The sequence below is a fragment of the Dipodomys ordii genome, unplaced genomic scaffold (assembly GCF_000151885.1).
Source record: "Dipodomys ordii isolate 6190 unplaced genomic scaffold, Dord_2.0 Scaffold20, whole genome shotgun sequence".
NCBI classification, from domain to species: Eukaryota; Metazoa; Chordata; class Mammalia; order Rodentia; family Heteromyidae; genus Dipodomys; species Dipodomys ordii.
The window spans coordinates 10488332-10513065 of record NW_012267236.1 but is presented as its reverse complement, the minus strand read 5'-3'; the positions used below and the strand labels follow the sequence as shown (position 1 = coordinate 10513065).

Below are 24734 nucleotides of genomic sequence, written 5' to 3'. Positions count from 1 at the left end.
TTTTTTTTTTTGTCAGTTGTGGGGCCTGAACTCTGGGCCTGGGTGTTGTCCCTCAGCTCTTTAGCTTAAGGCTAGCACTCTACCACTTGAGCCACAGCGCCACTTCCAGCTTTTTCTGCTTATGTGGTGCTGAGGAATCGAACCCAGGACCTCATGCATGCAAGGCAATCACTCTGCTACTGAGCCACCTTCCCAGCCTAGGAGATAGAAGTCTCATAGACTTTCCTGCTGAGGCTGGCTTTGAACTGCAAGCTTCAGATCTCAGCCTCTTGAGCAGCTAGGATTACATGTGTGAGCTACCAGTGCCCAGCCTGCTTTGGTTATTTTTGAGGTCAGCTTGGGCTATGATCCTCCTACTTGTGCTTCCCCATATAGCTGTGGATGACAGGTGTGGGCCACCATGCCCAGCCACTGCCTCAAATCTAAATTTGCAGATCTCTGCCACCCAAGTGGTTAGCATGTCATTTTCAATCATTGAAAACTTTTACTATCATTTCCCCCATTATTGCATATTGAAATTGCTTTTCCTCTTGTTTTTGGATAGATCTCTACTACATATTCTGATAAAGGAGGCATTTTCAGGCTTTTACTTTTATATTTTCTATCTTAAAAAGAAACATTTTGGGATACAGCTTACTGTTAGATTTTTTTTTTTTTGGGTCCAGTCGTGGGGCTTGAAATCTGGGCTTGGGCGCTGTCCCTCAGCTCTTCAGCTCAAGACTAGCGCTCTACCACTTGAGCCACAGTGCCACTTCCAGCGTTTTTCTGCTTATGTGGTGCTGAGGAATCGAACCCAGGGCCTCATGCATGCGAGGCAAGCACTCTACCACTGTGCCAACTTCCCAGCCCGATTTTTTTTTTTTAAGACAGGGCCTCCTTTTGTTGTCCAGGCCAGCCTTTTAACTAAGGATCATTTTCCTCTGCTTATTAACTGTTGGAATTACAGATGTGAGCTACCACACTTGGTTTATAAAAACCAGCTGTTTGAAGATCAGTGCTCTGTCACCATAAGGAAGTTGGAGACTTATCACACAAGACTTGTAATTGTATAATATAGTTCTAGATTTACTTTTTGTGTTTCATGTTTTTTTTTTTCAAGTCCAGGGGCTTGAACTCAGGGCCTGGACACTGTCTCTGAGCTTCATTTGTTCAAGGCTAGCACTCTACCACTTGAACCACAGCATTACTTCTGGCTTTTTCTGTTTATATGATACTGAGGAATTGAACCCAGGGCTTTGTGCATGTTGGGCAACTCTACCACTAAGCCACATTCCCAGCCTTTGTGTTTAATTTTTGACTGACATAATGGAACTGATTATTTCCTTTTCCTTTTTTTTATTATTATGTTTAAATAGTTACACAAAGGTGTTTCAATTTCCTCTTCTCACTGGTTACTGGAATCTTCAATGACATCTCTGCATGTGTTTCATATACAGACAGGATCAAAAGGCAAGTCTTTTACACATTAGCCTATTTCTAGCTATCAGCTTTTATTCCTTTTGTTTCAGTTTGTTCATTTGGTTATTTTAAATTTTATTTTATCTTGTTTTTTTTTATACATTTTAGGTAAGCTACTTTATGTTTTGTCTTGAATAAGATACCTAATAAAGTTACAAAATTAAGACAGTGACATTACATTCTGAGTATTTCCCTGGAAAAATTAAGTATCTGGTAAGTAAGTTTACTTAAAAAAAAAAAAGAAACAAAACAAAAACCCAGCTGGGTGCTGGTGGCTCACGCCGGTAATCTTAGCTACTCAGGAGGCTGAGATGAGGATCGAGGTTCAAAGCCAGCCTGGGCAGGAACGTCTATGAGGCTCTTATCTCCAATTAACCACCAGAAAGCCAGAAGTGGCGCTGGGGCTCAAGTGGTAGAGCACTAGCCTTGAACTAAAGAGCTCAGGGACAGTGCCCAGGCCCAGAGTTCAAGCCCCATGACCAACCAAAAAAAAACAAAAAAATCAAAACAAAAAACCAAAAAAATAAGCATCATTCTGTTATTCGATGGGTAAAATCATGATCCTGTTCCAAGAAAAGTCATGTGTACTTGAAAAGCAACAGCTATCAGAGAACTGTCCCCCATCTTTTTGCTTCTTTCAGAAGCCAATAGCAACTTCTTCTCTACTGAGGTTTCCTGTGGGAAGTGTATGCTGCTGTTCTTGGCCTCAGAAGGGGCCAGGGTGCTTGCAGACCCAGCAAAGATGCTTGAGGGGCTCAGAATGAAGTTACCTTTAAAAAGTCCTTGAAGTCTGTGTCTTCATCAGTCTTCTGCTGTAACAGAGCTGCTCCATTAAGCTGGCAGCTGCAGAACCGGATGTAGGCCTGCATGTGGGACAGCTCAGCCTCCAGGATGTCCCCAATCATCTGCACAGGCATCTTCTCACCCCCAGTCTTCTTCCGTACCCGCAAGGCCCTGCAAACAATAGGCTCTTGCTCTATTTCTCAGGGAATGCCCCTGACAATGAATGGATGAATGCCACAGCATGCCAGAGGCAGTGATAATGAGGAAACTGACACTGAGAGGAAAAGGGAGGGAAAGCAGTGGGCCTAAAGCTGTTCTAAGAAGAAAATTAAGTCTATATATTAGATGCCTCCTGGTTCTTTAGAATGGTTTGGGTTTTACCTTAGTTTCTTAGCAAAGTTTCTTTGGAAAGATTACCTCTCAGTTGAACCAGGAAGGCAATTCTGGCCTTTTGTCAGGTTAATGGGGGCGGGGGCAGTAGAGTCCTGAGGTGAGGGTATGGAGGGCTGCGCACTGCAGGCAGGGGTGGGACAGCACATCTGATCCTGGGACTCTGACCTCATGGGTGTAAAGACAGGAAGGCCTCCCACGACTGGAAGTGCACATGGGGACTTACAGGCTGCAAACTGCGCAGTGACATCTGGCTATGAGCTGTAGCTCCTCCCGTGTTTCCTGCTACCCTCCTGTCAGAGCCAGCAAGGCACATGCCTTGGAATCACCAATCCGTACATGATCTCCCATTCAAGTATTTTCTGTGTTCCACTTCTTTACTTTTCCTTAATAATCATTTATTTTATGGTTACCAGACATTTTGTAAGATTACAGAATATAAAGCCTATAAATACAGGCTTTTTTATTTCTTTGTGTCGGTTGTAGGGCTTGAACTCTGGGCCTGGGCACCATCCCTCTCTTCAGCTCAAGGGTAGAGTTCTATCACTTGAGCCACAGCGCCACTTCCAGTTTTCTGAGTGGCTTATTGGAGATAAGAGTTTCATGGACTTTCCTACCTGGGCTGGCTTTGAACTGCGATCCTCAGATCTCAGCCTCCTGAGTAGCTAGGATTACAGTTGTGAGCCACTAGTGCCTGGCTAAATACAGGCTTTGACAGAATTAAAGAGAGCAGAAAACAGTGGGATGTTTCTTTGCCAGGTAGTGTAGTCCTTATGGGGGCTGCACATAACATCAGGGCAGCTACGGCCACAGGTGACGGCCACAACTCACTTTAGCAGCTTCGTGTTGGACATGATGAGCTCTTTCCAGTTCACAAAAATCAAGGCCATCTCTCCCTCAGTGAGAAAGCCCGACTCCGCCATTGGTTTCTGAAAAACCTAAGTTCAAATTGTAGAAGAAATTAGCTTAAGCATGGATGATAGCCTGTGTGTGATCTAAAGCAAATAATGTCTTCATAACTGTGTTATTTCTAAATAAGCATACATTTTCAACTGCATAATTCCCCTGCTGTTTGCTATGTGAGCTCCTATTAAGGCTGGTTCTAAAGACTGAGTCCAGTAATCTCCTCAGTAAGCAAAGACTCTCCTAGCTACTTCCTAAGCTTGTTATGAAGGTCAGCCAGACACAGGGCACAAAGCACCTGCACCCAAGAGTTTGCAGAACTGAGCTGGGCTGTTGTCAGGCTGAACACTTCAGTGTTCAGGACTGTTGGGAGACGTTCGCTGAGAAACAGTGATGGCTCTGGGTGTCGCCAAACCAGCCCAGGCAGATGTGCACACAGAGGGCAGCTGGCTCAGTTAAAAGAGCACTCTCTGTTTCTCTGTGTGGGGTTGCACGTCCAGACACATAGGCTTAACTTCAAATACAACAGAGTTGAGGAGACTCAGGTATTAGTTCCAACTGACCCAGGAAGAAATAAAGACTCATAGAATAGAATAGTTTGCTTAAGGTCACAAAACTAGAATTAAGAAGCTAAAACTAAAATCCAATCTTTTTTTTTTTTTTCTCTTTTTGGTGCCAGTACTAGAGCTTGAACTCAGGTCCTGGACACCGTCCCTTAGCTTTCTCACTCAAGACTGGCACTCTACCACTTGAGCCACAGCTCTGCTTCCCAGCTTTTTTGGTGGATTAATTGGAGATAAGAGTCTCACAGACTTTCCTGCATGGGCCAGCCCAGATCTCAACCTGCTGAGTAGCTAGTAAGATTGGCTCTTTTTCAAGTCCAAGTTTCCACAAAATGACCATAATCACTAGGAACTGACTTTAAAAACATTAAGAAAGAAGTTATCATCTGTAACAACTCTTATCAGTGATGTTTGCTCTATATTAAAACTTTTGGTGGGGCTGTAGATGTGGCTAAAGTTGTGGAGCAATTCATAAGTGTGAGGTCCTGAGACCCATCCCAGTACCACACAATACACACAATACACACAATACACACACACACACACACACACACACACAGAAACAACAACAAAACCCAAAACTTCTCAAAGGCTCCTCACTACCTTGTGCAAAGAGACACAAACTTCCTACAAGGTTCATAGCCTGAGAGATGTGAACTCAGCCAACCTTACCAGGGGCCCTCAGGCTCCCAACACTCCAGCTGCGCTGGAATCTGCTTTCCAAATGCTCTGTGCATGTCTTCCATTTCGGTTTTATTCCTCCTGCAGACTGTGGTCTGCATAGCTGGCAGAGCCCTTCCTGCCTGGGGCTGGTCCCTCCTATAGGCTCCAGCTCCTATTGAACCTTACTCTGTCTCTAGAAGGAATGGGAACTCCGTGAGTACAAAAACCTCTTCTTTCATTTCTGTTTTTTGTATCTGGGCAGTATTTTATACTTGCTCAGTTTGTTTTTCCAAACGGATGGAAACAGTAGGCTAGTACTTCCATGGCTTCACTACTCCCTTGAAAAGGGAAAACGATCAGGTTGCAAACAACCACGTAAATACAGTTAGGTCAAAGTCTCAAGTCAAGGTCAGGTACTAGTGGCTCATGTCTGTGATTCCAGCTACACGGGAGACTGAGATCTGAGGATCATGATTTGAAGCCAATCTGGACAGGAAAGTCTCATCTCCAATTGACCAGTAAAAGCTGGAAATGAAGGTATGGCTCAAGGGGTAAAAGCTTTGAGTGGAAAAAGCTAAGCAAGCGCAAGAGTCCCTGGGTCTCAGTAGGGGGGAAAAAATGAAGTAAAATGAGCTTTGGGGCCTTAATGCCCACTCTGTGCCACTGTCTTTCCTTGATGACTCCAATGCATCCAACTAAGTAAGGCATTCACATACCTTGTTTGTCTCTTTACTCTGAATGGGCTCAGCTGAGGAAGATACCTTAATGCTTTTCCATCGAGTGGGCTACCCAGTAGGCAGAGCAGCGTTCTAAGCTTGTGAGAACCACTGTCACTGTTTGTGGCACTGCCATGTGGCTCAAACTCCATGTTCAGCTGGGTGTGTAGCTCAGTGGTAACATGCACGCCTAGTGTGCTAGAACCCTGAGTTCAATCTCTTGCACCCAATACCACTACAAAACAAACCAGTGTTGGCCTCCCTTTGCTGCCAAGGGGGAGCAGCAAGGCACTGACACCTGAAGGAAACAGCTGCAGAGCTGGTCAGCGATGGTCCCTCACCTCAATCACCAGCTGCAGATCGTCCATGTACCGCTCTTCCGTCTGGATCAGCTCATGAATGTAGCCCTGTCTCTTCCTCTCAGCTGGCTGCATTGTGTCCAGGGCTTGGAGATCAGCACACCCTGCAGAAAGACAGAAGAGAGCTTAAAATACTTCTGCAGTTGTCTTTGTAGAAAGACGTGCTGGGTTGACAAATGCTGCTTTGAAAGAACATCGTTGCTTTGAGAAAAGAAGTGCCACCCAAGCGCAGAGAGCCGGCATGAAGGTGACACCACTTGTGTACCAAGCAGATTAGCAACATCTGCAACATGTCAGCGCACTCCTGATTGCTAACAGTGAAAGAATTAAGGATTCCTAAAAAATGGCCTTGAGGAGATTAGAATCTCACCATTTCAAGGCATTTTTGAGATTACTGAAATGGTTAATTGAATCAAATGTTTGATGTCAGTGTTTTCCAACTGCAGAGCTTGAGTCATCCCTGGATCACTATCAATTAGGCCCATTCAAAAAGAAGCAATTAGTCTCTTACATGTGCACAGCTTTGGTAAGACTTTTCTTTTTTTTTTTTTTTAAAGCATTACCTGTATTTGGGGCTGCCAAATGTATTTCTTAATTTCAGTTACATTTAAAGAAGCTGTAGAGAAACATGCCTCCAGATTTCTCAAAGGAAAGAAGCAAAAAACCCAGAAGTTTCCAGGACCTGGAGATTTCTAGCAAGACCACAGTGTTAACCCACAATGTTAACAAAAAAGACACTGCAAGTATCCAGCCACAAGCGACCTGAAGGGAAGTCACAGAAGACTGCATTCATTTTGAACCAACTTACAGGCACATCAGAGCTGAACTAGACGCCAAACTGTGACATGACATACTGCAGAATTGTTCATGAAGTCCTGGGGGCCTGCCTGTGTCTACAGATGGACACAAGGCACTACTGCCTCAGGAAGTTCCTCAGACAAAATGCAAACACAGCAGCTACTGCCAAATGAAATCTGTGGAAAGCCAAGGGGTTGGGGCTGGTATCTGACAGATCAAACCAATACAGAACTTAATATCACACTGAGTTTCATTTGATTGTAGGAGATCCAGTAGCCAACCAATAAAGCTATCACTGGTTAACTAGTTAAACTATAGCACATTGACTGCTGCAGTGCTGAGGTAGTAGAAGTCAGTTTTCTATATACCTTATTTATGTTTTTCAATAAAGTCTGTCCAGGCACACTGCTGGCTAGAATTCTCAGAAGTTATTGTGGCAGCTACTCCATTCCTAAATTGTTCTGCACTCCTTTGCTCAAGTAAACTCTTACATTTTACTGGTTGAAGGAATTCCTCTTTTAGGAAGAATACCTCAGTACCTAGAGTACTTAGAAACTACCAGAGGAAGCAGCAGCATGAGTTTCAGAATGCAGGGAGAGAGGAAGATGAAGGAAGTATGGACAGTCACTTGCAGTTGTGATCTGGAAGGGCAGCAGGAGATCTACTTAGAGCAGAACCTTGGGAATCTTGTGACAGATGAAGAACACAAGGATCACATTTTATATATGTGTGTGTGGGGGGGTACTGTGACAGGTACTGTGACACACGAACCCAGAGCCTCACACATTCTAGGCAAGCATTCTACAAACTAAACTATACCTCCAGCCCTGGAGAGATTTTTAAAGTCAATTTCTTTTCCTAATTTTCTTTGAATTTTATAATACATTATTAAAGACAGCTTTTCTGTTTTCTGAACATGTGGACAATAGGTTAAAAAATTAATTTCAGTAGGTGGTAATGTGCGGTGCCACCAAGAAGAAATCTCAGTGCTAAGGTTAAGTTCAAAGGTTTCAAGCTTCTGGGAATCTGCATTTGTGTTGTTCCAGGGAGAAGTGTAGAGTGAGTGATGGATTGAGAAGGCTACCAGGAGTACTATACAGAGGACAAATGTGAGGGCTTGGTACTCGGTGAATGGTGCTGCCAGTGATGTCATTGGTGGCCCTGGCTATGGCTAGGTGACTAACAGAAGCAATGAGAACCCTTTCTAGGGTTAGCTCACCTCTTACTGAGTATCTTACAAACTTCAGCCATTCAGATCTGCATTCAGAAGCATGTGTGTATGTGTGTGTGCATGCGCACGCATATGCATGAGTGTGCACCAGTACTGTAGTCTGAACTCCTGGCCTTGTAATCTTGCTTGGCTTTTTCACTCAAGGCTGGTGCTCTACCACTTGAGCCACACCTCTACTTCCAGCTTTTGCTGGTTAACTGGAGATTAGTGTCTTACGGATATTTCGCGCCTGGGCTGGCTTTGAACTGCAATCCTCAGATCTCAGCCTCCTGAGAAGCTAGAGTTACAGGTGTGAGTCATGGGTGCCAAGCTCTGCATTCAGGATTTTTTTTTCACACATTCACATTCCATCACTATTATCCACTTCATATTTTTCTGTAAATTAACTTACATTTGAAGTTAAATGTGCTTCTTATATCTGTTCTAAAAGTCATTGAAGTATGGACAATGATTGAGTCTGTTTGGATACTATTGGGTACCATTGGTGTCCCACCACATGGCAAACCATGAGGATGGATACATCAACAGTGGAAGTTATGGTTTACCTCAGGAGACACAAACACTGGACTCTAACTGGAATAATCACTTGGAACAATAAGAAAAGCCTTAGGACTTGGCTGGAACATACATGTCATATATTTGATCACCATGCCTCAATGACTCCTTTGCTTCTGTAGTAGCTCTCAAATCTTCTGTTCAATTTCTCCTGACTCTTATCCTCACACCAGATGTTCTTAGCTACAATGTCAGGGGAAATACCAAGGAATAGCACCCTTGTACTTCCTGCCTGCTAGTCCCACATTTCCTTCCGATAGGGAATGGAATCCCTTTTCTTTCTGAAGCCAGCATCCTGGCCTGGTTCTCTCTTGAGGCCTTTCTCTTTCCTTTACACAGCTATCTTCAGTTTTCCCTGCTTCTTTCTAAGTCCACAACAAAGTGCTACAACCCTCCTCTTCCTCAGAACCTTTTTATTTCAGTCCATCATCTCAAGAAGTCTTCACGCATGGTCTACCCAATTGCTTAGACTTTAACTTTAACCAGCCTACTACTCCTCAGCTCTGTCAGTACAGTTGTTCAGGAACGAAACCAGGCTTTCAGCACTGCTGACGTCAATAATCCCTCTGCCCACAATGCTATGCTGCAGACGTGCTGCCTGTGGAGTCTGGAGCCCCTCCTAAGCCTGCAACTCTACTCTTCTTGGTGCCTCCTGAATTTCCCTGTCTGCTTGTGGTGAGGCTTCCTGCTCCCTCCAAACCAGAAAATAACAAACGGGACATGGACTTCCTGTCCTGTAAGGCCCCAGGAATCAGAAGCTGCCACACAGTATGTAGGACCACAATGGGCACAGAGCCCATCAGGTGGTGAGAAGCTCTGCTCTAAAGATACATTCAACCTGATGAATCCAAAGTTGTGAACACTTACATGACTACTGAACTCTCTTTTTGAGGAAAGGGAAAGGTAAAAACTTCTGATAAATTTTAAGACGGGGTTTCTTGATCAGAATCCACAGCCCTTTCTGCCCATTCTGTCCCTAGAGTAGCCAAAGCAGCACTTAAACTACTGGATACCTTGGTCCAAATACTGGTGTGCTGCACGCATAACTCACACTGGGTTTAGAAGACCTATTTCAAAAGTATGGTGTGGAATACTGCATTATTAGTGCTGGATATGGTGGCTCAAGACTGTAATGTTCAAGGCCAGTCTGAGAAAAACGGTGAGACTCTATGCCAAGCAATGTCTGGACGTGGTGGTATGACTGTCATATCAGCTATGTGAGGAAGCACAAAATACGAGGACTGCAATTAAGGCCAGCCCAGACATAAAGCAAGACCTCATCTAAAAAATAATATAGCCAGGTTTTGAACCGTATTCCTCAGATCAGCCTCCTGAGTAGCTAGGACTACAGGTGTGAGCCACCAGCACCTGGCTTCAGATATGTTTTCTAAGTAGGTAGAATTAAAAGCATTAAGCCATCATGCCTGGCTCATATATATATATTTAACTTAAGGTATTAGAATGTCTCCGAAGTCTATACAATTCCTGACTGTGATATAGGTAAGTTTTATTTATTTTGGGTCTGGTCGTGGGGCCTGAACTCTGGGCCTGGGCGCTGTCCCTCAGCTCTTCAGCTCAAGGCTAGCGCTCTACCACTTGAGCCACACGCCACTTCCAGCTTTTTTCTTTTTGCTTATGTGGTGCTGAGGAATCGAACCCAGGGCCTCAGGCATGCAAGGCAAGCACTCTACCACTGAGCCACCTTCCCCGCCCATAGGTAAGTTTTAATTCCCAATAAAATCTTTTGGTAATAGCATTTTAGTTCTTATGATGAATGTAACTGTTCAACTGCTGCATGATACAGAATGAACTATAGCTTAATTCTGACAGAGAAAAAAAAATAATATAGCCAGGTGCCGGTGGTTCATAATCCTATAATCCTAGCTATTCTGGAAGCTGAGATCTGAGGATTGTGGTTTGAAGCCCACCTGTGCAAGAAAATCTGTGAGACTCTTATCTACAATAAATTACAAAAAAAGTTGGAAGTGGCACTGTGGCTGAAGTGGTAGAGCACTAACCTTGAGCAACAGAATATATAGATGTGTGTATCTCTCTCTCTCTCTCTCTGTATCTAAACTTTTTTTGGTGGGGGGAATACTTGGTACTGGAGCTTGAACTCAGGGCCTGGGAGCTGCTCCTAAGCTTTTTCACTCAAGGTTTGTGCTCTAGTACTTGAGCCACAGCTTCAATTCTGGATTTTTTTTTTTTTTTTTTGGTAGTTAGAGGTAAGAAAGAGTCTATGGGCTTTCCTGCTCAGGCAAGCTTCAAACTGTGATCCTCAGATCTTAAACCTTTTGAGTATTAGGATTACAGGAGTGAGCTATCAGCACCTGGCTGGAAATTTAAATATACTGAGTTAAGTAAAAATATTGGTGGGATTAATATCACCTGTTTCTTTTTAAAAATATAACTGCTAGAAAAATTTAAATTACATGAGTCTGTATTTGTGACTCACGGATTTCTATTGAACAGTTTGTGCTAGCCACTATACGTTTCCTCCCACCCAAAATGTGATCAATGGTTTCTAGGCAGAATGAAGTCCTACCAGCAGCACAGGGTCCAGGGGGCTTCAGGCTCACCCAGCCTCAGTCTAACTTTCCAGCCTCCACTTTTCACACTGGCTCTAGGCTCAGTCCCCTTAATCTGTCCTATACACTTCCAATGCTGTTTTGTCTCTCTTCCTGTCTACAGCTTGTTCTCCATCTAAGTACCTCCTTTGCTTTCCCTTGGTGTCTAGTAACTATGCATTGCTGTGCTTAAATGCTATTTTGAAGAAACCTGGCTGCTTATGTCCCAATGGGTAGTACACAAAGATTTGTACTACCCAACACCAGAAGCCCTTATACTTGTTTTGTTATGCCCAGGACCTAGTATTCTGTGGCCTCAATATATGTTCACTAGGTAACTTTTCAGAGATGAGGAAAAGGGTACCTATGCTAGGCATCAATAGTTAAGGTTTTGATCAGATTTTTCTTGTCATCAACTTTGATGCCAGATGCTACAAATAGATGCTTATTTTGCTCTAAAAGACTTTACATCTGCAGTAGTTATTTATTTGTAAATTTCTTCTAATCTTGTTAGAAACAAGTTATAAATAAAATTATAATTAGTATGTTATATCCTAGATTAATTACCTTTTACCTTTGTAAGCAACAGCATATTGAAATAAAAAGTTCTTCTACTTTCAAAGTACATGATTATGTCCTATCAAAATCATCTCAAACTTGGCCACTTAACATTTCCTTTGCACCCTGTGATACAAAATTATTACCTGGCCTGTACCCAGAGACCACATGAAGAAAAAAGAGAAATTCCAAACACATTGAATCACACCTAAACATGAACAAATAAAAAATAAGTTTTACAGGATGCTTCAAAGAAATACACAATACAAGTAATGTAGTTTGTGTCCTTTTAATAAACACACTTGCATAGTTATATTACAATTTTGTAAAAATAAAAACAGATTATCTCATGCCAAGCGTGCCCAGCATTTGCACAATCTCAATACCTTTAATACTATACTTTTCAAGACACACAAAATAAAAACTTAAGGCAAAACAGCACTTTGAGACAATTTAATAATTTATTACATTACAGTAGCATTACAGCAGCATCCAATAATGCCACTTTAGGCAAAGGTCTCTCAGTATTTCCATTATAGATTCTATTTACAAGGATTCTTGGCAACTAGGGTTGGCATTTCTTTACTTTTCCTTTCCTCAGTTTCTTTTTTTTGAACTACCAGTATTCATATTGTATTTCAAAACACTAAAATGTTGCCATTATTTTTTTAATACTTATACAATTTAGAAAGGACTAAAATTTTAGAGAGACTATTTAATAGATAGAGTTGACTTCAATTTTCAAATTTTCTAAAAATTAGCTTTGGTTTTAGAACTGGTTGTTTTTCACAGCTGGAAAACCCAACAAATTTAATCATATGCTTTAACAATTTTATCACACACTACTGTCTTTAAATAATGAGGCCTTTTCATTCTCTACTTTTAATACAGTTCAAATTTATTTAGTTGTATCTCATTTAAAATTTCCATACTTCTAAAAAATTCTTTTTGTCTAAGCAAGTTGAAAGCTGCTCTACACTGAATCAGGAAGAGAACAAATTCATGGCTGAATGAGGTACTGCAAAGGATTACATGCACTTCAAAGGATTTAAATGATTATATGTCATAGTTTGTTTTTAACCTTTCTCTCAAGATATATGACGAAATTCCTATGCAAAGAGTGGTATTTCAGATAACACAGTAGCATTTATTTTTCAGATTGACATTCAGCTTAAATATTGGGCCAGTATGTGATTTAATCTACAGGTACTTGATGAACACATCATTTTCAGATTGATTATAGATGATAAGCTCAACCTGAATGTCATTCTTAATAATCTATTTTCATCATTGTAAAAGTGAAGTGATTTGAGCTATAAAAACACTTTTGAAATAACTTATCATTAGATAGATAAGCCCAAAGGAAAATTGCTATGCAAAATGTGATATGATTTCCAACCTCAGTATTTAAAGTAACTGTCTTTATACTGAACTCAACTAAAGGTTAAAAAGCATAAAGTTAAAAAGAAGAAAGGCAAGACCAGGTAATCCATATAATATGGAAAAGTCAGTTTTGGGAAAGGACTTAGTCTTCGTACTGTTCTTTTAGTGACTGCAGGCAAAGATGTCATTCTACCCCTAAAATGGTATTATTGCTTTCCTGTTCATGTTATATTTGTAAAATATCATGATGAAGACCAGTGCTAAAAATGGAGGTGGTATAATAATTAGAGATCCCCTCCCCAGGGAGCTCATATACATAGCTCCCTAAATTCTAATAATGTGAAGTATTTTGGAACACAGACATTTGAACTTTGTAAAGATGTAACTAAATTGTTGGTTCTCTCTCAAATGTTGTAAAGGTAAGAGTTAGGCAATAAATGACTGAAATAATCCATTCGGAATATATAGGCACATTAAAATAAATATTGCACAAAATACTCCTCTAACTTAAACTGAGAGGTATAAAAACATATTTCATTTTTCCAAAAGAACTCTGTGAGGAAATAAAACCATGAATGTATATACACTTACCCTGATAATACTTAGACATTCACAAACAGTAGATTGCACTGCAGTTTGTAAACATTTAAAATTGCATAACTTCTCATTGATTTCAAATATAGTTTAATATTGTATACTAAAATTCCTTTTTGTTTCAACTAAGTACTCTCACATATATTAAGTTAATAATAATGTGTTATTTAAAAAATGTTGGGAAATAAGTGAAATACTGTGCCAGCAAAGTCAAGGTGGATATACATTAGGTAAGTGTGAGTGGATGATCAATCATTAGTCGTGAAGGTTTGTGGACACAGAAGAATGCCAGCTCTCATACCTCACTCCTCACTATGAGTCCTTGACCGGAGCCTGTGTGTGGCTTCAGGGTCTTTAAATGCTTCAGTGATTCCTTATGATTTCACTAAATCCAGGAAAAATGCCAAAGGAGGCCTTTTATGTACTGGGACATGCAGTCACCTGACTACAATAGGTAAAGTGAATTCTAACTTTAACATATGTTATAGATACAAATGCTTTGTTTAAGCCAGGAAAGGTTTTATATCTCACAGTCAATGATGGGAGCTTTTCATCCCTAAAAAAATAGCCCATAACCAATAAAGAAGTGATAGTTATATGCTGGACACATGATGCAGTATCTGCAGCCCAGAGCACTTAAAGACCCTAGAGGAACGACCAAAGGAAGTGCTTGTTGCTGGGCAGCTGAAACAAACTAAACATCCCAATATGTTCTGTGCACATCCTCCCTCCAGGTGCTTTCTTCTTCTGTGAGAGAAAGAAAGCTCCCCTGAGTTACTGCTCCCACTCAGATTACAAAAAAAAAAGGCTATTTCCAATCCTTGGCCTTTAAACATATCTAAATATTGGTACTTATAGTGGCATACTAGAAAGTAATAGCATAAATATGTGCATTTGAGGACAAATCAGGTTGAATCAATTAAGTGCTTGCTGTGGGTTAGGATTAGATCAAATGTAATAGCAGAACATAAGCAAACGTATCTGAATTCAGTAATGAATATACATGTTGCAGTAACATTAGAAAAGCATGGCAGCCCATTCCAAACCAGAGAGAATAGTTTGTGCAAATAGTGGGTCTTTGTGTGTTTGAACTCCCACCATGTAAGGGCAAACTGAATATGCATGCTAATGACCTAAAATTACCAAATTAAAAAAAGAAGAAAACTGCTAAAAGATGCCAGAGTGAACAGCAGGGAAAGCCACACAAAGACCCACTATCCTTGAACTTGTTACAAATAAATTTTAACGATAAATTAGAAACACAAAGAAATAATCACAAGTGGCTCTAACATTCGAACGAAGTAAATGAATTGTGTAGGAGATATTTGATCAGGGCTGCCTGCCCTGCCTCCACGCTAGAGTCAAACTTGGATAGTGGGTCTCTGGGGTGCTTTCACAACTGGAAGACAACATTGGGTCCTAAAAAAAGAAAAATGAGGAATAAAATGAACATAACGAAATTAGGTGGTGAGAAAAAATTTGACTAATAATAACATGCAACATCAACTAAATAAACTTGACCTATTAAAATTATCAACCTTAAAAATGTTTAGTTATATAATAAAATGAAAAGAATATTGATAAAGGCTAAAGAATCATAAACAGTCATCTCGAATTTAACCTGCTCTCAGTGCCTCTTTTTTTTTTTTTTTGGTCCGGTCGTGGGGCCTGAACTCTGGGCCTGGACACTGTCCCTCAGCTCTTCAGCTCAAGGCTAGCGCTCTACCACTTGAGCCACAGAGCCACTTCTGGCTTTTTTTTATGCTTATGTGGTGCTGAGGAATCGAACCCAGGGCCTCATGCATGCAAGGCAAGCGCTCTACCACTGAGCCACCTTCCCAGCCCTCAGTGCCTCATATTGACTATAGCAAACGATTCCTTTCTATGTATCTAGGGAGGTTAAAAATCTCAAATACAAGGATTAATTATTTCTGGAATCAGAGCCCATGAAAATTATAGGCTTATAGAAACTTAGGTGAATGAAATTCAAAGCTGCCAATATAATTTAACTAAATTCTTCATTTTTGAAAACGTAGTTAAGGCTCTTCAGTGTCTAATAAATAGCTATTTCAAGCAAACACAACTGATATTCTTCAGTTTTCTAAGTTGTTTTCTAGGAACAATAAACTTTTTCAAAGGAATCTACTTGAGAATTTTCCAGAGAATTACAGCTTTGAGAGCTCTTTTGTTACAAGATAGATGATGAACCTTTGTTCATTCATTTAGGCAAAACAAGAAAGTACTCAGTTTTCAGATATAATTGGACTAAAAATCCTAATATGTTAGCTAAAAAAGGTAATAAGTAAGTTGCTGGCAATTATTTTATAGCAAGAAGAAATATGAAAGTATTCCTATTTGAAACAACCTCTTGACTATTCTTTTTCTAACTCTGAATATGGAAATAATTAGGAAAACAAATCATACATTTTCCTACCCCCAATAAACTACAAACTTTTCAACAAACTATACCTACTTGTCTTTTTGGTCCCAGCTCAAATATAAAACCTTCCATGTCCCCATAGAAGATTTAGGGGATCTTTTCCCAATACATCTGTGTGGCTATTCATTACAGCAATTGTATTTGTCTCTTAACCACTAAACCTCTGAAGCTACTTTAGAGAAGACAGTCTTAATGTGTGTATTCCCAATGCCTGTAAATATATGGTGGACATTCAAAGAATACTTAGGAAGTGAAAAAATAGAAATATATTTTTATAAATCTAAAAAATAAAATGTGAAACACATGAACTCAGTTCCTTTAAAATTACTATGTAGGTCATCAATGCTGAAAGACAACTTTTCCTTTTCTTCTTAGTTCTGTTTCAATACTGCAACTGATTTTGAAATTCCAACAACTCAAAACTGGTTGTCTTTTAGACTTGGGCTGTCTGATACAGCAGCTATCAGCCACAAATGACTATTTAGCTTTAAACCAACTAGTTAAATAAAAAATTGAGCATGGTAGCTCTCATCTACAGGTAGACTAGTCCTACTCATGTTAGAACAATAGATAAAGTATCCTTTGGTCAAAAAAATATTGATATGGGGGAGGGACAAAATTTTCCTAAGTAGCCTAGGCTGGCTTCTTGCCTCAACCTCTTGAGTTCTGGAATACAAATGTACACTGCCCAAACCGGCTTGCCAAAAGTAATCTGCATAGTAAATGTGTTGGATAATTAAGTCATATCAATCTACTTTTTGAACTGTTCAGCATTTATTTGCCATCTACTATTCACTTAAAGAATAAAAAGTTCTCAACTAACTTCTTGGAGCTTCCTTGCTTCCTTCCTTTCCTTTATTTTTTTTTTGAGGAGGGGGTCCTGGGATTGTACTTGCTAGGCACGTGCTCTCCTGCTTAAGCTACCTCCTAGCTTCCAACCACCTCCTACTTCCTCCATCACTATCTTGAAGTAGATTTTTCTAGAGTAGTGTTTTTAAAAATTATCCTCAGAGGGGAAACTGAAAGGACTGTTACAGATGCGGCAGAGGAAAGCAAAGCAAAGCTTTTCCTTAGAACAGCTCTTATTATTTGCCTCATGTGACTTACCATTAGGCTTTACTGTTCTACCACTAAAAAAAAAATTTATTTATTTTTGTTGGTTGTGGGGCTTGAACTCTGGGCCTGGGCACTGTCCCTGAGCTCAAGGCTAGTGCTCTACCACTTGAGCCACAGCACCAATTCTGGCTTTCTGGTGGTTTATTGGAGATAAGGGTCTCACAGACTGTCCTGCCTGGGCTGGCTTTGAACCATGATCCTCAGATCTCAGCCTCCTAAGTAGCTAGGATTACAGGTATGATATTTTAAACTCATCACTTTAAATCACAGATGCTACAAAAGCAAAATGTACTGACAGGTTGGAATGATGTCAGGGGTCACTAGCCAGAAATCCTCAGACACAGTAGCTCTGAAAACACCTTCATCTTACAAGTCCAGAAAGGTGTCAGATTAAACTGATTTCTAATTAATGACTATAAACTGCAAAACCATCAGCAGAGCATAATAATGGCCATTCACCAGAGAACCAAGCTGTTATAATTTTCTTTGCCACTTCTCCTGAAACCCTCAGACACATTTGAGAATATTTGTACCATAAAAAACCCTGGACTCCTTTTACTGCCAAATGGAAAAATTTAGTTAATTTATGTAAAGGAGTCTTTCTCATCCATCCAAACTATTTTTAAAGCTCTAATTTCAAAGCTCTAAAGTGAAAATAACATATAAAATTATATAGTATAAAGTTGATAATCCTTGCACTGAATTATAGATGTATTTATTATTACACTTTTACTACTGATAATCCATTGTATTTTTTCTTATCACCAAGCTATTATTAGAAATGATATTCTGTTTCTAAATCTGTTATTATGAGAAACTTTGAAAATGGTTTTAGTACTCATCAAGATTTGTTTGTATTTTTTGTTTTTTTTTGTCTTTTCTTTTTTGGTACTGGGGATCGAACCCAGGATGTTGCACTTGCTAGGCAAGAGTTCTGCCACGGAGCTACAACATCCCAGCCCTTGTATTTTTTATCTTGAGAAATTTCTAGAAGACTTACTAAGACATTGGATCTAAACATGTTGAGACCCTCAAATTGTTTTCAGAAAAAGTTCAATCAAATTGTATGTTACAGGTTCCAAGTTTTAGAGTATTCACTTTGTAGAAAATGGTGACAGCCTGATTAAATCAGATTATACTTTTATATTACTGTAAGAATAAACTTGTATACATTAAAATGGAAATGACTAAAATAAAATGTTATATGGAAATAATATAATAGATATATTTAGTTTTGGCTAAGATTCCATTTATATGTTTTTAGCAAGTTGATTAAAATGAAAAGCTAAGCTGGGTGCCATTGGCTCATGCCTGTAATCCTAGCTACTCAGGAGGCTGAGATCTGTGGTTCGAGGCCAGCCCAGGCAGGAAAGTCCCTGAGACTCTACTAATTAACTATCTCTCAAAAAGCTGAAAGTGGTGCTGTGACTTAAGTGTGAGAGTGCTAGCCTTGAGTGAAAAAGCTCAGGGACAGTGCCCAGGCCTTGAGTTCAAAGCCCCAGGTTTGACCTCCTCACCTTCTCCCAGCCAAACAAAAAGGAAATGCTAAATGTTTTCAATAATTTCACTAGTAAGAATCATGACTTTTTTTGTTAATAAATTAAAAACCAAAGGAGAGGAAAAAGTAATATTTACTCTAAAAAGGTAAAGAGTTATTTTTGAGTACTGTCCATTCCCTTATTATTATTATTGTTTTGGGAGCTTTGATTCCCTTCATTTATTATTAATGCTATATATCTTTCAAACCATAAAAAAGGCTAGGTAACTACCATGTGACAATACCAAATTTCATACTTTGAGATTTGGACCACATTCTTGAAAATTGTGGCATAAAGCAGCTATCTAAAGAATCACCTAACCAGCTGCCAGTTAGCCACTCTGGAGGCTGAGATCTGAGGACTGTGGTTTGAAGCCAGTCCAAGCAGAAAAGTCCATGAGACTCTTATCTCCAATAAACTACCCAGAAAAAGCTGGAAGTGGCTCTGTGTCTCAACTGGTAGAGTGCTAGCCTTGAGTGCAAAGTAGCAGCCCCAGGATAGGGGGAAAAAAATCACTTATTTCTGAGAGTTTCTGTAAACCTGTGGGAAATCAATGTAAGGCTGAAGAATTAATAACACCTACATACTGAATGGGTATTTTGACTAGATCAATAGGGCAATTATAGGACTAGCTAGTCTTCATTGAGCTGTAAAGGAACAAAGGTTGCTGAAAGAGGATGGTAGTAAAGGGAAGTTGCGTAACCCAAAGAACTCAGAGAAATTACAAATAAATGCCAAAATCTGAAGCTAGCAAAAAAGTATGCTTTTGCAACCTAATTTTGACCTTGTGACCATTTTCTTACTTGAATCATTCATCTATTTTATTATGAGTGCTGAGTTCAAGATTGGAGTCAGCAGAGTAATACTGTATTGCATATTAAAGTTTTCACAGCAGATGAGAGATAAATAATTTGGTATTACTCACACTGTTGACTTGGGTCTGAGTCTGTCGTCATCTTAACATAGTTTGAAGGAAAGAGACCAGTCACCCCATTGATTTCTCCTTGCCACCAGTCAGGATCATCTTTGCTCATAACATTAATAAGTTGTCCCTTGGAGAAATTGAGCTCATCCTCATTATTTGCTACATAGTCATACATAGCAATCACCTGACATACTATAAAAAGGACAACAAAACAATACGCAAATTAATTATTCGTAAGGATCAACAGTATCCCGAGGATTTAAACTGCTATTATTAAATATTAAAATTAGGCAAAGTTTTCCTTGAGCTGCTCTCTCACATCCTCCTCCCCCATTCTGTCTTACAAAAATAAGAATTAATGAACTCCAGTTAAAATCCAAGTTAGAGCCAGCGTTGGTGGCTCATGCCTGTAATCCTAGCTACTCAGGCAGCTGAGATCTGAGGATCACAGTTCAAAGCCACACCGGGCAAGAAAGTCTGTGAGACTCTTATCTCCAATAAAGTCCATGAGACTCTTTTCTCCAATAAACCAGCAGAAAATCGGAAGTGGCGCTTGGCTCAAGTGGTAGAGTGCTAGCCTTGAGCTGAAGAGCTCAAGGTCCAGAGTTCAAGCCCCATGACAGACAAAAAAAAGAAAAAAAGAAAAAAGAAAATCCAAGGTAGCCGGGTGCCAATGGCTAACGCATGTAATCCTATCTACAAAGGAGACTGAGATCTAAGGATAGCAGTTCAATGCCAGTCCAGGCAAAAAAGTCTACAAGACTCTCATCTCCAATAAACTACCGAGACGGCTGGGAACGTGGCTCAGTGGTAGAGCACTTGCCTTGCATTCATGAGGCCTTGGGTTCGATTCCTCAGCACCACATAAGCAGGAAAAAAAAAAAGCCGGAAGTGGCACTGTGGCTCAAGTGGTAGAGTGCTAGCCTGGAGCTGAAGAGCTGAGGGACAGTGTCCAGGCCCAGAGTTCAGGCCCCACAACCGGACCCCCCCCAAAAAAAAATACCCAGAAAAAGCCAGCAGTGGCGTGGTGGCTCAAGTGCTAGAGCACTAGTCTTGAGCACAAAGAAGCTCAGGGACAGCACCCAGGCCCTGAATTCAAGCCCCAGGACCAGAAAAAAAAAAAAAAAAAACCAAGTCAGCCAGGCACTAGTGGCTCATGCCTGTAATCCTTTATGCAGGAGACTGAGATCTGAGGACCCCAGGTCAAAGCCAGCCTGGGCAGGACAGTCTGTGAGACTCTTATCTCCAATTAACCATCAAGTGGTGGAGTGCCAGCCTTTAATGAAAAAGCAAAAGGACAGTGCTCAAGCCCTGAGTCCAAGCTCTAGCTACTCATTGGCAAAGTTACCTGTTTTCTTTTGGCAGTACTGCGGACTGAACTCAGGGCTTTGCATTTATTGGGCAGGTGCTCTATCACTTGAGACATGCCTCCAATCCCTTTAGACACTGGTTATTTTTGAGGTGGGGTCTTGCTTTAAAACACAGGCTGGCCTGGGACGCATGCAGTCCTCCCACCACTGAGTTGTTACTGGTTGAGATGGAGTCTCTCAAACTTATTTTTGGTCCAGAATGGTCTCAAACTGGGATCCCTGGATCTCTATATCCTAAGTAGCTAGGATAATAACTCCCACACCTTGCTGGTACGTTATTTTTAAGCAGAAGTAAAGAAAAAATATTTCATGCCTTTCAAGAATAGTTAGATATGAAATACTTCATATCTTTGAGAGTTAGATAATCTAAGAAGTTACTACATTTTAACAAAGTTCTTTAAAAAATGAAATAAAAGTCAACCCATTTTCATACCAGCGTGGAAGGCAGGTGTGGTTCTTTCACTACTTGGACCCAAAAGTTTAACGTGGCTGGCAGGAAACCATCCCTTCTGCCGCTTTTTTCCTCTGGCCTATTAAATGAGCAAAAAGAATATACAATTCAAAAGATGAGATTTGAAAAGAATCATTGAGTTGTAACTTAAAATTATAAAACTCTTGATTATTTAAGAAAAAATTAATCTTGCCTAAACATAGGTCTCACCTCTGTACTTAGCTACTGGGATATAATCTCTAAGTCCTTTCAATACCGATTCATAGTATCTTAGGTTGCATGGGGGCCTGAAACTGAGTACAACGATATGAATAATCAACCATTAATCAACCATGGAATCCCAGTAAAAACTCCACATAACAAAGCTCCAGCAAGCTTTCCTGGTTAGCAATACTCTCTGTGTATTGCCAAAGATTATTGCTAAGAAGAGTTAAGGTTGTCCATGACTTTACTGGGAGAAAACAAACAGAAGTTCCCTTTGTAGAACCCTCTTGTACTCTGTCTCTGTGCCTCTTTCCTTGGCTGTCCTTTGTGGAAGTAAACTGTAGGTGTAACAGCTTTTTGGGAACTCCATGTGTTCTTGTGAATTATCCAATTTGAGACTGATTTCAAGACCATCAAATCTGCAACTGGTTTCAAAAGTGAGGATAACTGTGGGATCTTTAAAATTAGCAATGGCTCTCCAGGTCAACATGAAACTACTGGAAGACACATTGCAATCTGCATCTAAATGTGCTGCTGAAAATGTGATCTGCAGAAGACTTATCCAGAAGTCTTTCAGATTCAGAGTTCCTTCCCTCAGTATTCCACACCAATATTTATACTACAAAAAGATCTTTCTAGAATTCTCCTAAAAAATGGTATAGTCTATCACAAATATCTCTCCAAGTTTTGTTAATAATTAATCAGATTAACAGAAATAGAATGTGAGGAGCCATAATTCCCATATAGTTGGTTCCAAAGTAAATCAGAAGATGGAAATTTAGAGAACATAATGAATTTAAGCTCCATCTGTTCTTTAGGAATCCTGACTCAAATTTCCCAGAAAGAATAAAGCTACATTTGTCTTTTATATATCAATAAAAAGAACTATAATTTTCCTCATCATCTTTAAATCCTAAAATGCTTTTCAGTTTCAACTAGTGAGGGAATTTTACAAGTAAAAGAAGAATGCTTTATTTTCTATCAAAATATATTCAACAACTTTAGGTTAACATTTGAGGTAAAAAACTAGGGCTATTACATTGACATTGTTCATTGAACTGTTTCAAAAACCCAAGACCACTGCAGGACAGTTCAATGAGCAGTATTTTCTCAAGACACAGCCTGGGTAAAGTCTTTCTCCTAGCCAGTATACCATCTCCTAAGGCTATCCCTGGCAAGATGCTGCTGCTTCCCTTTTTGAAGGTGATCTGTGGTTTAGTAAGGGATGCATTATTAAAAAAAAATTAGGCTTTTAGAGAAAAGTGCCTTTTAAGTTATTATTTTCAGTGCCAACTAAGTGTGCTAAATTGTACAGACAAATCATTAAAAGGGAACATAATATATTGACTACCATTAAGTGGTATAGACTATGTATGAAAGTTTTCTATTGATCTTTACTTATTTTTTGTTGGTTGTGGGGCCTGAACTCTGGGCCTGGGTGCTGTCCCTCAGTTCTTCAGCTCAAGGCTAGCACTCTACCACTAGAGCTACAGTGCCACTTCCGGCATTTTCTGCTTATGTGATGCTGAGGAATCGAAACCAGGGCCTCATGCATGTGAAGCAAGCACTCTACCACTGAGCCACCTTCCCAGCTCTTTATTATCATCATCTCCTCTCCCTCCCCCTCCCTCTCCCCCTTGTCCTCCCTGCTGGTACTAGTGTTTTAAGTCAGGATATCATACTTGTATGGCTGATACTAGTGTTTTAAGTCAGGACATCACCCTTGCATGGCTTGCTCAGCTTGCTTGGCTGGTACTAGTATTTTAAGTCAGGACATCATACTTGCATGGCTTGCTCAGCTTGCTTGTTTGGCTAGTACTCTACTACATTTCCCAGGCCTCTGGGTTGGCTTTTTGCTGATTACTTTATTCTATTTTATCTTATTTATTTATAATGATGCTTTATTTGTGCCAGTCCTGAGGCTTGAACTCAGGGCCTGGGCATTGTCCCTGAGCTCTTTTTTTTTGGTCAGTCGTGGGGCTTGAACTCTGGGCTTGGGCACTATCCCTCAGCTCTTCAGCTCAAGGCAAGCGCTCTACTGCCTGAGGTACAGCGCCACTTCCTTGCTGATTACTTTAGAGATATAATCTCATAGTCTTTTGCCCATGTTGGCTTTCAACCACGATCCTCTAAATCTCAGCTTTCTGAGTAGCTAGGATGACAGGACTGAATCATTAGTGCTCCACTTGATGTTTTCATGAACATACATTACTATAAAAACATTACCTGTAACTCTCCTTGCCACCATCCACTTGTATTTTTCTTTAGGATTAATATTAACTGTCCTGGTGCAAGACTAAGTTGTTCAGCACCCGAAGCAACATACGCTGAAGTTACTTGAGCAATCTCTGAAAAGACGAGAAACAGAATAATGAATTCAAGTCTATGCCAAATATTTTGGCAAAAATTTTCAAGGTCACTATTAAACATACCAGGTTTTTTGTTTGATGTTCCAGATTTGCTAGCATTCCCAATGTTCTACAAGAAAAAGATAAATTGTTTTTATCATTTCCAAAATTCCAGATGTAAATGTACAAAGCTTACTAGAAATGAATTAATCCTATTCTCCATGATTCTTTCCTTAAACAAAAGATCTAAAGAATCTCACACTCAGGCGATCTGGTCAACAAGAAGTTGATGCTATTATCTACTCACTCCACAAAAAGAGCTCATTCTCTGAATCTTTCTGGGACAAATTTAACTATTGTTCAGTGGGTTAACATTGATGCCCATTACATACATTATATTCATACATACACTACATATATTACATAGGTCCTAATGTGTGAAGCCATATGAGAGTTTTGCTCCTGTTATCCTTAAGAGATCCTGATTCACTATAGCTACTGCAGAGAGAGGAGGCACTTCTTATTTTATTTCTTCCTTAACTGACTGATCATAATTTAAGAACAAAAAATTCATACCAAGAATAGCCAACTATGGCTTCTGTAATTATTACCAACAGTGATAATATCTGTCATTGCCAGGTGCTTACACTAAATAAAACAAAGCTGGTTTCACTTAAGACTGTTTTTTTTTGTGGGGGTCCGGTCGTGGAGCCTGAACTCTGGGCCCGGACCCTGTCCCTCAGCTCTTCAGCTCAAGGCTAGCGCTCTACCACTTGAGCCACAGTGCCACTTCCGGCTTTTTTCTTTTTGCTTATGTGGTG

General features: G+C 40.0%; 1 protein-coding gene across 1 annotated transcript in view; it reads right to left on the bottom strand.

Annotated features, from left to right (window-relative positions):
• Positions 1 to 24734, bottom strand: part of Itsn2 (intersectin 2) — a 104032-nt gene that overhangs the window by 12277 nt on the left and 67021 nt on the right. Inside the window, exons 23-30 of the mRNA XM_013013541.1 lie at positions 24174 to 24184; positions 23998 to 24043; positions 23792 to 23913; positions 21344 to 21440; positions 19541 to 19732; positions 5818 to 5939; positions 3463 to 3569; positions 2229 to 2412 (exon numbers count right to left, since the gene is read on the bottom strand). Of these exons, the coding sequence (XP_012868995.1) occupies positions 2229 to 2412; positions 3463 to 3569; positions 5818 to 5939; positions 19541 to 19732; positions 21344 to 21440; positions 23792 to 23913; positions 23998 to 24043; positions 24174 to 24184 (881 nt within the window). The remainder of the gene's footprint in view (positions 1 to 2228; positions 2413 to 3462; positions 3570 to 5817; positions 5940 to 19540; positions 19733 to 21343; positions 21441 to 23791; positions 23914 to 23997; positions 24044 to 24173; positions 24185 to 24734) is intronic.